Genomic DNA, 16,560 nt, shown 5'->3' on the forward strand with positions numbered 1-16,560 from the left:
TTTTTTTTATTATTATCGCCAAGTTAGACCGCAACCTAACTTGATAATAAATAATATGATTACTTTACATTTTTTTCTAACTTAAGTTCAGAAGCATTAGCATAGTTATAGTTAAGAAAGTGGCGGGCGGGATTTTAGTGTATGAATAGGAGAATGCATCGAATATATGAAAAAAACTCATTATAAAAGACCTATCACTGTTCACCAGAAAAATGTAATTACTAATAAATTGAAACCACTCGTATGATTCACAAGATTAAATGACTTACTCTTAACAAATACGTTTTACTGGACAAGACATGTTTTAGAGATAACATAGAAACGTATACACAAGTAAATATTATTTATTAAATATATAAAAACAATCTTAAACAAATACAAATTCCTGAAGTCCAAAACTAAACATAAGGGAATTACAGCAAGAAGAAAATTACTCAAACAATTCCTTGTCAAAGATGAAATTTTCTATTTCGTTTGTTTCGATGTCATGCAACATGATTGCAAATGCTTCATTTGCTGAACTTTAATATATCATCCCAACTAATATATCAGAATTAAAATCAAAATATACTTTATTCAAGTAGGCTTTTACAAGCACTTTTGAATCGTCATTTAATAAACTATTTAAAGTAAAGCTAACACCGGTTCGGAATGTAGATTCTACCGAGAATAACCGGCAAGAAACTCAGTAGTTACTCTTTTTCAACATCAAAAAATACAGTAATGTTAGTTAAGAGGACTACAAGAGCTAAGTGCCCTTGAGAATCGCACGCACACACTTACAAAATCGACAAAAACGGCAAGTCCGTGAACTAATGGTTAAGCGAGGTGACGAGGTTACGCCCAAATATTCTAAAGGCGCATTTTCATTGGTCGATAAGTCGGTAGTTAGCCCGATTGCGGGGAGTACCCGCATGCGAGCTAACAACCAATGAAATCCACTAGTCGATAACTCGGTCGATTAAACGTGTGCGGGTGATATCAGCATTCGGGATAACGACCAATGAAACTAGACAGTCGATAACTCGGTCGATACAAAGCATGCGGTGACTCGCCTCCGTTCAGTCATTCATTAGACGTCATCAATACTACGCGCATTATTTATATTATTAACGCTGTTTATTTACGCAGCGTGGGAGCAAAATGGCTGAACGGTTTTCGGATTCACAAATGCTAAAACTCGTAGAGATCTATCGAGACTACGAATGTTTGTGGAACGTAACGAGTGCTTTGTATAAAAATCATGACGCAAGACAAAGCGCGTACAAACAAATTGCGGAAAAGTTAAACATTAGTGGCATCTCAGACAAAGATATACCAAAAAAAATTAAAAATTTAAGGTCATCGTACTATCAAGAATTAAAAAAAATTGAAAAGAGCACTCGATCCGAAAGCGACCGAGATTCTGTTTATAAACCGAAGGTGTCATGGTTTTCAATTGCCGATGGATTTTTAAGAGCATTAAAAAATAAAGAGAAGACATTTTCAAATGTAAGTATACAAACTTTATTTATGTTACCAAAGACAATCCTAATTAAGTAGGTTATTTAATATATATTTTTAAGAAATATAATATTATATAAAATATCACTATTTTTTTTATATTTTATTATTTAGAATCTGAAATAGGTAATGCAGCATCCGCAACAATAACACTTTCTGCTGGAATATTCAGACTACCGTCATCAATTGCTCGTTTTAAAGAACAATTACTAAAAACTCCGCCGTCAGAATATCTGCCCTTTGCTCCAATATCAATATAAGTGAATGAATAATCATCATCGACACAAGCTAGTAAAACAATGCTAAAAGTTTTTTTATAATTATAGAACTCAGATCCACTACAGGCTGGAGCTCGCAAGTTTATATGTTTACCATCAATTGCCCCAATACATCCAGGAAAATTCCACTTTAACTGAAATCCAGTTTTTATTATATCCATCCATTTTTGTTCTGTGTTTGGGACCTGAAAAAAGAACATATAATCATGAATATTTTTTATTTACAGATCGATGAAAATTCGGAAATAGCTACTGATACTGTTGACTTCGAAAATAATAATACGGTATTAGAAGAGAATGATAGAGAAGAAAACTCAAATGCTGCGGATGAAATTATTGAAAATCGAGTTCAAGAACTAACCGAAACGTCTTCATCTACATTCACTGTGCCATCAAAACTAGCAACGAAGAAAAGGGGCAAATCAAATAAAAGACAGTACGAGGTACATGAAGCCATTGACAAAATAAATAAAATTGCCGAGAATGTTACTAAAAATACAACATCGTTACTACAAAATAAAGAAGATGAATTCGACATTTTTGGGAGATATATAGCCTCGACTTTACGTACATTGCCACGCGACTTTTCAATTATTGCAAAAACAGATATTCAAAAGGCTTTATCGGAAATTCAATTAAAAGCATTGAGACAGCAAACCAAATCTTCGTTGTTGTCCTATGGTACCTCGACGTCCAATACCTGTGATCCAGAAAATCCAGGATATTTAAGTTCCGCATCTGTGTCTAATTTATCTAACTATGAAGACGATTTCAACAACATCAGTTTCACAAACATATGAAGCAATTTTATATATTATTTATAATTATGCAACATCTATTTGCCTGGTGAGGCATTTTTATTTCATTTAATTATTTGATATTGATTAAATGATTACTACACTCGCGGACACCAAAATCGAACCACTTTGTAATCCACCAGACATTGAAATTTGAAACTAATAACAATAAAGAAATATTTTGTTAGTCAATATTTAGAGATGGTTGTACACAATATCCGTACATCGGAGAAAAACGATACATTTTTGGTTATCAAATGAAAAAATGAAAAAAAAAAAAATAAAACTATTTGAAAGAAAGAAAGATTTTTCGAAAGAAGAGAAGAAAATTTCTTTCTTTCTTTCAAATAAAACTATTTCTAAGAACGTACATTTGAAAACAATATTTTGTAACCTAATCTGTTGTGTCTGCCCATAACACTCCGAAAACGGCATTTCAATATAGTTCAATAAATTGGTGTCCATAAAAAAGGGCGGTACGCTTTAGGTGACCGGAAGTGTATTCTGTTCAATTAAAACTTCTTAACGTACGTACGTACGTAACGTAATTAAAACTTCGAAACGTACAAATTTGTAAGAATATTGCAAAATTTAAATAAACATTTACTTTATAATCTTAATATTATTTACTATTTTTATATTTATATGTACTTACCTTTATATAATCTGCCAGTGCATCATAGAGAGCGTCACACACTTCTGGTATAAAACTGCTCATAATAGAAGGGGACACACGAAATAAGTAATATAAACTTTTGTAAGAATCTCCAGTAGCTAAATAACGTAAGGTGACCTCAAGTTTTAATCGTGCAGGAAGAGCCTCACGAAATAATGTGTCTTTTTTTTCAATTCTTTTTTCTACCTTTCTCAATAAATCGTCAAATAAGTTTTTAGGTATTCTGAAAAAATTATCATGATCTTCTACATCACATTCCAATGCCGGATTCAAGTTCGCACACAACGTATTAGAAGCACCGTGCATCTTTCTACTTTTAAGTAAATTTCGCATCCAAAATCTCTTTTTCTTTTTCTTCAAAGAAGTTATTAATTTCTTTTTTAATACACCGCAAACAGTCAAAATTGCTCCACAAAGCAATAATTGTTGATCCATGGCGAGTACGTCTGCTTATCTCAAAACCCACTGCCAAACTGTAGGTACCTAATTCTCTCGCTCTTCAAATGCGGGCTCTAACGACCAGTGAAAATGGCTCCCCGCATGCGGGCCTTATCGCATGCGTTATAGAAATCACCCGCACCCCGTATGCGGGCTCTGACGACCAGTGAAAACGATAAACACTTTGCGGGCCCTATGGCATGCGTTACAGAAATCTCCCGCACCCCGAATGCGGGCCTTATCGACCAATGAAAATGCGCCCTAATAGATGGCGGCAAACCGAGCGAAGTCAGATAATTCATAAATCTCATAAAAAATAGATAGAACAACAGAATTGTTTTTATTCTTTCGATGTTAGTTAACAAATGATTATAAAATAAAACTGATTCAATTAAACTTAAATATTTTTATTTATATTTTGTACACAATAAAATACAGTTAGTTTTAACTTTTGTTTTCTTTTATTTATATTATTATACCATCGTAGTGTTTGTTCGTTTTATTAATATCGGTTCACAAAGAAAAAATATATATTCCATTTAAAAAAACATCTAAATATTTATTAGAAAAAAATGTCGTCAAGTCGATTTGGTTGAATCATTGGTTAACTAGGTTTAATCATAAATCTCATAAAAATAGATAGGATATTAGAATTATTTGTATTGCTTTTGACTGTTATTCAAAAATGATTAAAAAATGAAACTGATTTAATTAAACTTAAAATATTTTTATTTATATTTGGTACTACAAAAATAAAACATTTAGTGTTAATTTTTTTATTAAAATCCTTTATTTACTTTCACTTGTATGTATGAATGTATGTACATATGTCCTGGAATCTTGCAATCAATATTACACCCACTTCCACTGAAGCTATGGAGCTGAAAGTTGGCACACATATTTAGTCTCGATGACAATGCACGATTCATGAATTGCTGCCATACTCAATCCAATACGGCGGACGTTACAAAATAAAAATATTTTTGAATTACGTACAAATGACACTTCTAAATATTCTAGTTCTCTGGTTCACAACAATTACATTTTTTATTTTTACGACTTTTTTTTTATTATTAAAATTAGTTCATACATAACTTTAATTCCTATTATAAACAAAATCCATAAAATTAAACTCTTACGCAATATAAATAGCTTCCGTGTTATTGTTTTCTACTTTCTTTATTCTGTAAAAAATTAATATATGTTAGTAATTATATTTTTATTATCTAAATATGCCCCATAGTACTTTTAATGAAAAATATCAAATTGCTTCGAGTTCATGGGGATCGAATGTAGTCACTCTCAATTGATTTTATCCTTACTTTCACCAAATACTCTATCATAATATTTGAAGAACAGCTCGAAAAATCTGATTCTATGCGAACTGATTGCACATTTTTTCTAATAGATGTTTTCAATATTCATAATTTATAAAAAAAAACATATGTTTACTAATAAAATACTCTTACCTTTTAATATCGTTCATATGTATGTTCGGCGCTTAATTTATATAAACGTTTTTTAGTTTTCCTCATGCGTTTCAATTTATTTCCCATATTTACACAATTAAAATTTATAACAAATAATATAATAAAAAACAAATGCCTAATTACTACTACACTATTTTAACTTAATATATTTATTTACAAGAAAGAATAATATTTATTATAAGAAAACATGAAACGTGAATGTACAATTAAAATTACAAAAAAATATCTCTTAACGTAATGATGCGGCGAAAAGATCGACACATCTGTATAGCATCAGGCCTCGGCCGGCAATGTCTGTACACGGCGTTTACGCACACATGCGTACGCATTTTGTTCGAAAATAAGAATATCTGATTTAAAAAAAATCTATTGATTTTACTAAAAAAGTGACGCAGAGGTAAAATAGTATATTGCTTGTAGAATAATCTGACAAAAAACCAGAATTATTTTATGTATATAAGTATAGTTATTATTTGTTAAAAGATTTTTTTAGAGGCAACTTTGCGATTTTTTTCTATCGTACCAAATTAATTACACCATGTTTTCAAAATAACAAATAACTAGCACGTATCCTCAAGATTATCATACATTTTTTTCATTTGGTTTACTGCATTGGATCATATACTTTTTTGCATTATAAAACTTGCATGTAGCTCATGTAGTCCCCTAAAATACAATTATATATGTACATATTTGATGTCTCCTGCCTGGAAGTCAACAAGTATCTAGTGTTAATAAACATTTATTGTATATTAAATTTTAAAACAAAAATGAGATAATTTTCGCTTTACTGAATAGTAAAAAGTACAGTTTTATCACTTTTTATAATCGGACACAAGTTAAACTTAACCTTTACATGGTAATAGTAAAAAATTGTGTATGCGGGCGGCTACCGCCCATTTTGTTATTGATATCACTTTTCTGCCATTATATACATATTGCTGTGTTCTAGTTCAAAGTGAAAGTGAATACAAAGGACATAACATCTTAGTTCCCCTAAGTCGATAGCGCATAGGCATTTCGTCGTTGTCTATACAAGGATTGTCACCGGTTCTTTCAAAAAGATCTCTATTATTGTGAATATACATAATATTGTTGTATGTTGTATAAATTAATATTTAATTCTTCAATTTAAGGAAAAATATAATAGAATTTTAAAAATTGTGTGTCTTCTTGTAAAAGGAAGAGGTTTTTCTGCTATTAAGTTGTTGGTGTTCTGCTATTAGTATATGAAAACTATCATGACTGATTGTAGTCCATTAACGGCAGACAGACAAACCATCGATTGTTCTGCAACACTGCTTAATTACAAGGGATGAAAATGTAAGGGAATATCAATATTTTTTACACTATGTCTATGGATGGGGGTACCCATTTATCATAGTAATTAGCTGATTTGACAGTCTACCACCCTACAATATATAAAATAAAATAAATATAAAACATTGTTACATCTATTCTGGGAAACTTTTATTCCAACAACAACATTGACAACTGGAAATGGAGGCTCACTGAACCACATCTCACAAATCACTGATGTCTAAACAAGTTTAGTTTTACTAATAAAGTCAATAAATCTCTAGTTTACCAGTTATAATTATATAAGTAGATCCTTGTTTAAAACTTTATAGACAATCAATTTCGAAATAGATATGATTATGAATTTGATAAAAAACTGATTATGTTACTATGTTATCTTATTGTAAAAACTATTATCTTACTAATTTTACAAATAAAGTAAATTAAATTAGGGTTTTGATTTTTCTTGTTACAATTAAAAAAAAAATAACAAACCAGGTCAAAATAAAATATATATATTTTATATTGATTAAAAATTACAATTCGTCTTTTCTCTCAATTTTAACGAGATCCACATGGAATGTTAATGTTGCTGATTTTGGTATTTTTGGTGGAGCACCAGCTTCTCCATAAGCCAATTCTGGTGGAATGACTAACTTCCTTTGTTCTCCTTCACACATACCAATCAGTCCTTGATCCCAACCTTTAATAACTTGGCCAGAACCAAGAGTGAAAGTAAGGGGATTACCTCTTGGAATGGAACTATCAAATTCTGTGCCATCATCTAATGTACCCTAAAAACAAAATTAAACATCAATTATGATATCAAACATATAACACAATATTATCTGTATTTGAGCGAAAACAATATATAGAGCTTCTCACATCATAGATTATTTTGGTGGTGAAAGAAAACACTGAGAAAATCTACATTAAGATTATATAATGAAATTCTGCCACATACACTCAATAAAACAAATGGAGCAGTGTGTTGGAAAAAACTGTAACCTTTGTCTAAAAAGGAGTATTATTATCAAATTAATATATTACAGCTTGTAATGTTCCTATGTTAGCAATGGGACAATAATATGTGTACAAATTTACATTTATAAGAATAAAAATGTAATTATGGTCTACATGGTTAAGTGTCTTAATATGGTATTCCTATCTAAGCAATTATTGCATTAATTATATTAATAATGTATGTGTATTACAAACATAATAATTCATAGTAATATCAGCACAATACATGTTGAGTGAAATATAGTTCGATTAAAATACTATAATAATCAATGCGCAATCATGTCAATTAGATACACACATTTTTGATATTATATGAAATAAGTTATTATTATTTATATTTAATAATTATTATTAGTTATTATATCAAAATAAGTTCTTACTGTGTAATGCATATGCAGGAGATCGCCTTTTCTGCTCTTCATAGGGCATTCTGCAGGTCTTTTCTTAACACCTATTTGTAATTTCCTAGGTGCATCAGAAGCGACGACTACATGTTCAAATAGTGTCATTAAAATTAATACAAATAAAGCTATTTTACAAAGATTAAGTAACGTGGTCTTCATTATATTTCCTTTTTGTGGCTTATCCAAAAATAATATTATTACTTGAACTTAAACTTCTGTACAGTTTAATCAATCATTTATGTTATACACCGAAAGTCCGATAATGATTTTAATGAAAACTTGACAACTGTGAAACTGTCATTTGTCATATAACAATTAGTCCGCAGTCGTAACGAGTTCATTTTGTAATTTTGTAACTTCTTTCATTTTTTTCTGTAAACTAAAAGAACGTTCATTTAGTTTTTAGTATAAATAAGAAATCCAAAGCTCCAATATAGCCATAATGTATGAAAATTCAATTCTTTTATTATGACAAATTTAAGCACATAGAAAAACTATTATTTCTTATAACGTTTGTGACGGGGTATTTTAATGTATTTAAAAATTGTAATGGAGTACATACAAATATTTAATCACATTATTATTAATATAGTACATAAAATGTATGTTTATTTCTTTGCCCTGTTAACCTCAGATTAAAAACTTTGGACATTTAGTTGGAATTTGACATTTAAATTATAAATAATAAATATTGTGTTTAGTTTAATTTTTAAATATAATATATACATTTGCACTAGAACACAAGTGTTTCTTCATTATTGTATGTACACTACATACAATAACTTTAACGTTTTTTTATAGATCATTCTTGAGTTAATAATTTATTATAAATAGATCACTTAAATAGTTTCAATAACTTTATCTTTCAGTTATTAAACAAAAACTATAAACGAAGTACTAAACAATTATACAAAGCTATTCCTAGGTAATTTAAGCACAATGAACCAATTAGAAACTTATTATAACCAATATTTGTTGAATCGAGTATCAGCGACGCAAACCTTAGTTGAATACATTGAAAATTGCCTCATTACAGAAAATGAAGTCTCCGAACATTCATATCATAAAATTATGGTAAAACAATTTTAATAATTTATTTATTTTTATAGGCCTACTTTTAACACCTACTTCTAAACTAATTGCTTGTATGAGATTTCAGTGACTTATCTAAGTTATTATTTAAGTAGGCTATTAAATTATTGCCAAAAAAATAAATATAATTTTTTTTATTTATTTAATTTGTTTTAGTTGCTTTACAAAACACTTACAATATTGTGATTTAGTATTATTTTGATTGCACCCTATAAAATCAAAATATACTTTTCTTAAATAGAATTTTATTCCAGCACTTATGAATTGACTTTTTATAAGAGTACATTAAATTTAAAGCTTAAGATATATTTATATTTATCATTACAGGAAAATGAACCATAAATTAATCTTGAATTTATTATAAATATTTCAGATCTATCGTTGGACAGAGAGTGAAGTGAAATTATTTGAAGTATTAAGTGAATATTTTGTTGTAACATTTGTCCCAGTACAATTTGAAACACAAAATATTGTATCAACATTTTACACCAGCAGCTTATCATTTGTTTTAAAGATCATAAAACTGGACTTCATGTTCCCCCATGCCAGGACTATGTACAATATGGACATACTTTTCGATGATAAAACCTCACACAATCTTTTTAAACAGAGAATTACTATTGACAATATTGTTACCAGTGTTGTAAGCTCAAGATTCAATGAAATGTTTGAATTAAATCTATCATGTTTCTGCAATGATCCAAGTATTTATATTAATTGTATTAGAATTTTATTAAACAATTTATAACATTTTTTGCATTTTGAAATAATGTGTTTTTTGTTTTTAGAATTTGTGGAAATGAAAGTATTTTTTTATCACTTAACACTTTTATCACACTTTAAAATACTAATGATAAGGATGGGGAGAGACACGAGGATATTAAATTTAAGCAACAATAACTTAAGGTAACTAAATTACTTTGTATTAAGTAAGTTATTATTGATAATTTTAGATCTTATTGAAAACACTAATTATGATATTATAACACAATTGTATTTCAATTTTCAGCCAAGTGCCATTAAATATATTAAATTTTTTCATCAAAGGACAACTAATAGGAATCAATCTGAGCAATAATAATGTATGTCAACATTTTGAAATTATATTATAGTCTTATAATCTTACGAAATAATATTTTTAGTTTACATCTTTTTAGATTCCATCATTAACTGAACTGCAAAGAATAAGTAGTAAAATAGAAAAGCTGTGGGTAGAGGGAAATCCATTGTGTGAAGGTCTGGACTCGATCACATATATTAAACAGATTGTGCAAAAGTTTCCAAGATTAACAGAACTTGTAAGTTTATTTACATTAATAGCCCATATGATGTCAAATTATATTTTTTAATGATGCACAACACACACCCAACAAAATCAGTTTCTATGTAAAAATAAGTTTTAGAGTAAGTTCTCTGCATTACCATTTTAAAAATATATTATTTTGTTAGGATGGTATAAAATTAAATAACCATGGCCTAATGATGCCATTCTACAAAAACTACCTCACAGTACCAGATAAGAGGACAAAGATGTTAGTTGAGAAATTTGTATCACTTTACTTTTCACATTACGATTCGAGTCGACGGAAAATCGACTTGTTCTATGATTCAATGGCGCAAATGATGCTCTCTACGTCGTTTTTAGGTATGTACTTTATAATTAAAGAATAACAAATCTGAGTTAGTGCGATTAAAACAGGTCAAACGTTTAAGAAAGTATTGTGTACAATTATAATTAAAAAAAAGTATCTTTTCCAGAATCGGAAGAGAATGCGGTGTACGCAGCGCATTCTAGAAATATGTTAAATCCAGAAAAAAGGCAATCAATTTTAAACAATAAAAGGTGGTATGCGAAACGCGCAGCTATACTCTCCGTTTTAACGCAACTGCCTAAGTCGTCACATGATATTACAAGTTTCAGCATTGATGTCTTGCAACATGATGTATGTGATGAAAACGAATATATAAATTGATTTATTTACTTACTTTTTATCATGTAAGAACTAATATACATACTGTATGGTGGTAGATTTTTGTGTAAGAACTGCATATCCTACTGCCAAATAGTATCGGACCGACGATTAATTTCTGGCCAAAGCCAAAGCTAATATTTATCTGAAGAAAGTGAATTTAAGATTAGCTATAAGTGAATGAAATAAAGTGTTTTTATTTTCTTGGAGGTAGGTCTTTATGCAAGTCCATCTGGGCAGGTACACTAACTTATCAGATATTCTTCCACTAAACGGTAATACTGGTGTATTCTGGTTAGAAGGGCGAGTGAGTCAGTGTAACTGGCACAAGTCTAACAGGCACAAGGGACGTAACATCTTAGTTCCCAAGGTTGGGTTATTTAATATGGGTGCATTTGCATGCGATATGAGGAATGATTAATATTTCTTACCTTGTGATTCTTAACCATGAGAGGGAAAATTATACCCTCAACAACCTATTTAAAAAAAAACAAATTTAATTTATGGTGACTGTTTATATATAATATATACAAGATGCATATAATAATCTTGCAATTTGCGATGAGAAATATTTCTTACAGTGAGAAAATCTACTGGCAGTGGTGACTTACCATCAGGTGATCCAATTTGGTAGTTTGCCTACATAATTTAAATATTAAGAAATAATATAGACTGAAGCAAAATAAAAATTTAATTGATCAAAATTATTTTTCATAAAACATTTTATGTTTTGTTTCAGCATAACTGTTTAATATTAATTATAGATGGTGTTTTTAAAGAGGAATCCACAAAAGTATCGCCAGAGCGAATTTTGCAATTTAGAAGAACGTTTATATTTCACGTACATTCTGTACATACAATGTCATTTTATAACATTGTTCATGAAATGTTTAGTGTGTCGTTAGCTTCGCCGGAAATAGTAAAAAACAGTTTTAAGGTGAGACTCTGATGGACAAAAGTAGAGAAGAAGAAGAAATAACGGGTTGTATATGTTCAGCTTAGTAAAGGCGAATGAAAGTCGATTTGTTGTCTCTGCTGCTGGTGTCTCCAAAATGTTTCCTTTTAACAGCGATGGGAAATTTGATGCGACTTTTGATCTTCAGCTAAGAGTCCCGTGTTCTATCAAATGGTTCATTTTGGCCCCAAATAGAAATATCCTTTTAGATTATTTCATTTGGTATTTATGGCAAAATTGAGTACATTTTCTCTTTTACACTTTCAGCATCCTGTGAGGAATTTAAATCAATTGACACTCATTAATCCTGAACAAGAGGAAAAAGACGTTATTTGTACAGCATTTATGTATTACACGCAATTAAAAAGAGTAGAAGCTGAAGCGTAAGTTATTTCCAAAAACATGACTGCATTTTTAGATATCTTATACAACTTATATTTAAGAGAATTAAGACTTCCGTAGTGCTTAAAATTATCTGTTTGTCGTCTGTCCGTCTGTCTGTCTAAATGTGTGTTGCTCTTTCAAGGCCATACCACTTAGCCGAATTTGATGTAATATGTTAACCTTTAACCTCAAGGACATAGGCTACTTTTTTATAGTTCTCACATAGCGACTAGCCCCTTAAACTTGAGATACCTTAAACTGCAACTACAATACACGTCATACAAACATACATACATAATATATACAGCTAATAGTTTATTAAAAATTATTAAATAAAAAATAGTCTGATGAGTTGTTATGGAAGAGCGAGACCTTCTGACAAAGATATTGATACTTACTGGAAGGTCTTAACTTACTCTTAACGTTTTGGTGGAAATAAAGATGAAAAATAAGAGTTCATTTATTTTTAAATTAGTTTAAATTAGTATAAATAAATGAATATATTAATCAAAAGGGTATTTTGTTATAATAAGTTAATTCGGCAACGAAAAAAAAATGCGAATTATTTTAAAGTATTTTTATAATACGCCATTAACACACGAGAAAAGTAGAGAATACAATAATGCTTTATGCTAAACTATTTGTTTATAATGTTTTTATTTCTAAATGATACAGTATGCATGGAATTAATAATAAAAATCATTTTTTACAGCCGTCTACTTTCTCATGATTGGGATTTACGAGTAGCGCTAAAAGCATTTGCAACAGACTGCAAAAATGACATAATTCATCCAGATAAATTTGAAAATACACAACTGCTAGTAGATGAAATTGACTAAATAAAGCTTTATATGAGGATTTTAAAGGAGTTTTATTTTTCGGTAAACTTTCCTTATTAGTTAAATTAAACGTTTTAAAAAAGTTTTACGTGAATCGGTGAATCTGAACTATTATTTCCTATCAACTTAACAAAAAACTTGGTTGCCTGGAAGAGATCGCTATCTAGCGATAAAGTCGCCAAAATTGTACGCGTCTTTTATTAAGGCTTTATCTACGTTGTCTTTATTTATTTTCGCTGTGTGGTGTACACTAAAAGTATAAAGTAAAGTAAAAAAGAAAGAAGAAAAACCTTAACTATTTAATAGTAGATAACATTATCATCATTAGTTAGTCATTACCCCTTTTTTGGGAAACGTATATTGCGAAAATGGCGCCTCTTAATTATTACCAAAATCTTTGTTTAATAAATAATTTACTTTAAGACAAAAACATTTGAATTTAGTGAATAAAAATAAATATAGGTTTGCATATGGGTTAGTCCTAGTACTTCGCTGATTAATCAGTATACTGTCTGGATCGCGGGTGACCATATAATGGCATCCCATTCCAATATACATTTATTTAATTATTGTTTTGTAGCATTAGAGTATGTGAGGAGTTGATGGTTTCTTTCCTGATGAGCTTTTGCAAAGCCACGACATACTGTTTTTTATTAATAATGATTTTTTTATGTAATACAAATAACTTAAATTTGCAATGTTCTTGGTGGAGGTTTAGATGGAAGTCATTACATATTATTAACAATGCTTCTAAAAAGTAAAGATATTATCTAGGGTATAATAAAAACGAAAACCATATTCCACAAAGCTATATAGTAGTGTAGTGTTTGTAATCAAACGACGGCATTTACTTATTTTTTGTCCTTGATCACATTTATCGTTCGTTCTGCTCGCAAGGCGATGAGCGACTTAGTAATTCCAAGTTAAATTATAAAATTATTCAATGTTAAGGAGTTTCTTTTTAGTATACTTTTATGTTTTTACTTGTCTTTAATATTTACTAGTAGCAACACTGCTTTGGGAAACGCCAAAACTTAATTTAATTTTTTAATCATATCGTGAGACTGAGTGACATTTCGTCAGCTTCAAAATACATAGTAATAATTTTTCTGTGAACTAAATAAATGAATGAAAAATAATTTCTAACGATTGTTGGAATTAAAATAATTAGTGAGCTAATTATTGTGCCAGTAACTTAATAATTACATTGTTGTTAAACAAAAATATATAAAATGTCCAATAATTCCATGGGTCAAGCATCTAACATGCCAACAATAGGAGCAATAAACACTCAAGGGATACAATTTGTCAACAATCCGCTTCAGAGCCCACAGCTACAAAATACTTCGATACAAGGATCACCTTCACAGCATAGTCCAATGGGTACACAGGCGCAAGTAAGCGGGAAAGTAAATCAAACAGGTGGAGGCGATCAAACAACTCAGGTAAACTTTAAAATTTCTACCCACTTATAGAACTAATAATATTTGAGTTTCGTCAGGTATAATGTTATACTAAGTGTAATTTCAAGTTTAACATATTTTGTTTGTATCCTGTTGTTTTGTTATAATGAACTAGAATTTGTATAAATAAAAATGAATATTACACAAACAATATCAACTTAGATTTTGTTATTCATGCAAAAGTAGTATATAACAATTATCTCTAAGAATATTTTCTTTATTATTTGTAAGTTTTGAAATTGTATAGGTTTGGTTAATATATAAATAAATAATAAATGTTTTAATGATAAAACTTCAGAAGCTTAAATTGATTTATTATTTGCTAATTACTAATATATAATGCTTTTGATTAAATGTGATGGTTGGTTAAAAATTCAATTATTTTTATAATAGTTTCACAGAGAAAATAGCATAAAATCTTTTGGATTTAATAAAGTAATAACAACCTGTCAACTAAGAGAGATTGGGTTAGATTTAGGGGGTCAAGGTCGAAATTCACTGTAACAAACATACAGGTACACACCTAATTTCTTAACTTGAGCAGGGATGATTTTGACAAATGCTTTATATATAGTTTTTTTTTATATTTATGGATATATTTACTTGGTGGTAGGGCTTTGTGCAATCCCGTCTGGGTAGGTACCACCCACTCATCAGATATTCTACCGCCAAATAACAGTACTCTGTATTGTTGTGTTCTGGTTAGAAGGGTGAGTGAGCCAGTGTAATCACAGGCACAAGGGACATAACATCTTAGTTCCCAATGTTGGTGGCGCATAGGTGATGTAAGGAATGGTTAATATTTCTTACAGCGCCTTTGTCTATGGGCGGTGGTGACCACTTATCATCAGGTGGCCCATATGCTCGTCCGCCAATCAAAGCCATAAAAAAAAAAAAAGATATTCTATATAATCTTATTTGGTTTTTTATATAATGGCAGCTTCTCAGCAGACCACGACTACAGGAGCTAGTAAGAGAGGTGGACCCCACTGTGCAATTAGATGAAGAAGTTGAAGAGATGCTCCTTCAGTTGGCCGATGACTTCATCGATACTACCTTAAATGCAGCTTGTTCACTTGCAAAACACAGACATGTTCTGAATGTGGAGCTAAGAGATGTGCAATTACATTTAGGTAAGCTTTTGCTGAATTATATAAAGTTGTAAGAAAAAAGATATATTCTTTCTATGCAAGATCAATTTTTCTATGTTGCTCTCCATATGGAGAACTTTTTATGAGGCAAGTTCCAAAGTACGATGAAAGAAATATTATGTTCCAATAAAGATGTTCCTTCTGTGACAAGAATGCATTATAAAATCTTATCAAACACTGTCACCAGGCAGTGCATTATTCTGTTTATATACATAAAAAGACAACATTACATGTATATATATTTAAAGCAGAATATCAATAATTATCTTTGATAAATAATGGCACTATAATAAATATTGGAATAAAATATCTTCATAACCACACAAATTTCAAAAATTTTAGGTATTGAACAAACAAACATCTTGCCATTCACATTTTTCACAAATCCTTATACTAAAAGAAAATTGGAAGCTTGTAACATTATTCTGTGTATCCCATATATGGCAGCAATTTTAATTCAACAGAATAATGCATCTACTGTTTGGTAAACGGTTTTAGGTTGGACTTATTATAACGCTAACTGCATCGAGAGGGTTAACATATATACTATATTTTTAACAATAATTTCTTTATTATGTTATTATTACAGAGCGACAATGGAACATGTGGATTCCTGGTTTTGGAAATGACGAACTGCGACCATACAAACGCGCGGCAGTCACTGAAGCTCATAAGCAAAGAATGGCTCTAATCAGAAAAACTATTAAAAAGTACTAATCAGACTGTCCTTTAAATGATAAGTTATATATATCAATAAAGAATATCTCAATGTATTATGAGTAGCATTACTTCTATAAT

General features: G+C 29.9%; 4 protein-coding genes across 5 annotated transcripts; 3 read left to right on the forward strand and 1 right to left on the reverse strand.

Moving 5' to 3' along the window:
- The first annotated feature begins 995 nt into the window (after positions 1-995).
- LOC113401686 (uncharacterized) lies at positions 996-3,636 on the forward strand. The gene is made up of 2 exons (XM_026641698.2): positions 996-1,491; positions 2,009-3,636. Exons 1-2 carry the CDS (start codon positions 1,144-1,146, stop codon positions 2,579-2,581), a joined length of 921 nt encoding a protein of 306 aa, XP_026497483.2. The 5' UTR covers positions 996-1,143; the 3' UTR covers positions 2,582-3,636.
- A 3,344-nt stretch (positions 3,637-6,980) lies between these two features.
- On the reverse strand, positions 6,981-8,208 carry LOC113401690 (peptidyl-prolyl cis-trans isomerase FKBP2). Its single transcript, XM_026641704.2, has 2 exons — positions 7,885-8,208; positions 6,981-7,275 (listed from the first exon to the last, which is right to left on the reverse strand). Exons 1-2 carry the CDS (start codon positions 8,065-8,067, stop codon positions 7,018-7,020), a joined length of 441 nt encoding a protein of 146 aa, XP_026497489.1. The 5' UTR covers positions 8,068-8,208; the 3' UTR covers positions 6,981-7,017.
- A 572-nt stretch (positions 8,209-8,780) lies between these two features.
- LOC113401685 (nuclear RNA export factor 1-like) lies at positions 8,781-13,167 on the forward strand. 2 transcript variants are annotated; one of them, XM_026641697.2, is made up of 10 exons: positions 8,781-8,982; positions 9,374-9,704; positions 9,789-9,906; positions 10,010-10,082; positions 10,158-10,298; positions 10,450-10,645; positions 10,759-10,943; positions 11,710-11,907; positions 12,193-12,308; positions 13,022-13,167. In XM_026641697.2, exons 1-10 carry the CDS (start codon positions 8,848-8,850, stop codon positions 13,146-13,148), a joined length of 1,620 nt encoding a protein of 539 aa, XP_026497482.2. In that variant the 5' UTR covers positions 8,781-8,847; the 3' UTR covers positions 13,149-13,167. The 2 variants fall into 2 exon arrangements, with proteins under 2 accessions (XP_026497482.2, XP_064074124.1); XM_064218054.1 differs by lacking the exon at positions 11,710-11,907.
- A 1,138-nt stretch (positions 13,168-14,305) lies between these two features.
- LOC113401689 (transcription initiation factor TFIID subunit 12) lies at positions 14,306-16,535 on the forward strand. The gene is made up of 3 exons (XM_026641703.2): positions 14,306-14,593; positions 15,552-15,744; positions 16,352-16,535. The coding sequence occupies exons 1-3, from the start codon at positions 14,381-14,383 to the stop codon at positions 16,477-16,479; spliced, it is 534 nt and encodes a 177-aa protein (XP_026497488.1). The 5' UTR covers positions 14,306-14,380; the 3' UTR covers positions 16,480-16,535.
- The last annotated feature ends 25 nt before the right edge of the window (positions 16,536-16,560 follow it).

Source organism: Vanessa tameamea, chromosome 20 (assembly GCF_037043105.1).
Source record: "Vanessa tameamea isolate UH-Manoa-2023 chromosome 20, ilVanTame1 primary haplotype, whole genome shotgun sequence".
Classification (NCBI taxonomy): domain Eukaryota; kingdom Metazoa; phylum Arthropoda; class Insecta; order Lepidoptera; family Nymphalidae; genus Vanessa; species Vanessa tameamea.

Bases quoted from the DNA above. Each gene is read 5' to 3' on its own strand.
- LOC113401686 (XM_026641698.2), top strand. From the start codon at position 1,144: ATGGCTGAACGGTTTTCGGATTCACAAATGCTAAAACTCGTAGAGATC. The intron at 1,492-2,008 runs GTAAGTATACAA...TTTTATTTACAG, and splicing joins AAGAGAAGACATTTTCAAAT to ATCGATGAAAATTCGGAAAT.
- LOC113401690 (XM_026641704.2), bottom strand. From the start codon at position 8,067: ATGAAGACCACGTTACTTAATCTTTGTAAAATAGCTTTATTTGTATTA. The intron at 7,276-7,884 runs GTAAGAACTTAT...TTTTGTTTTTAG, and splicing joins TCCTGCATATGCATTACACA to GGTACATTAGATGATGGCAC.
- LOC113401685 (XM_026641697.2), top strand. From the start codon at position 8,848: ATGAACCAATTAGAAACTTATTATAACCAATATTTGTTGAATCGAGTA. The intron at 9,705-9,788 runs GTATTTATATTA...TTTTGTTTTTAG, and splicing joins ATGTTTCTGCAATGATCCAA to AATTTGTGGAAATGAAAGTA. The intron at 10,944-11,709 runs GTATGTGATGAA...GTTTTGTTTCAG, and splicing joins TTGATGTCTTGCAACATGAT to CATAACTGTTTAATATTAAT.
- LOC113401689 (XM_026641703.2), top strand. From the start codon at position 14,381: ATGTCCAATAATTCCATGGGTCAAGCATCTAACATGCCAACAATAGGA. The intron at 14,594-15,551 runs GTAAACTTTAAA...ATATAATGGCAG, and splicing joins GAGGCGATCAAACAACTCAG to CTTCTCAGCAGACCACGACT. The intron at 15,745-16,351 runs GTAAGCTTTTGC...TTATTATTACAG, and splicing joins AGATGTGCAATTACATTTAG to AGCGACAATGGAACATGTGG.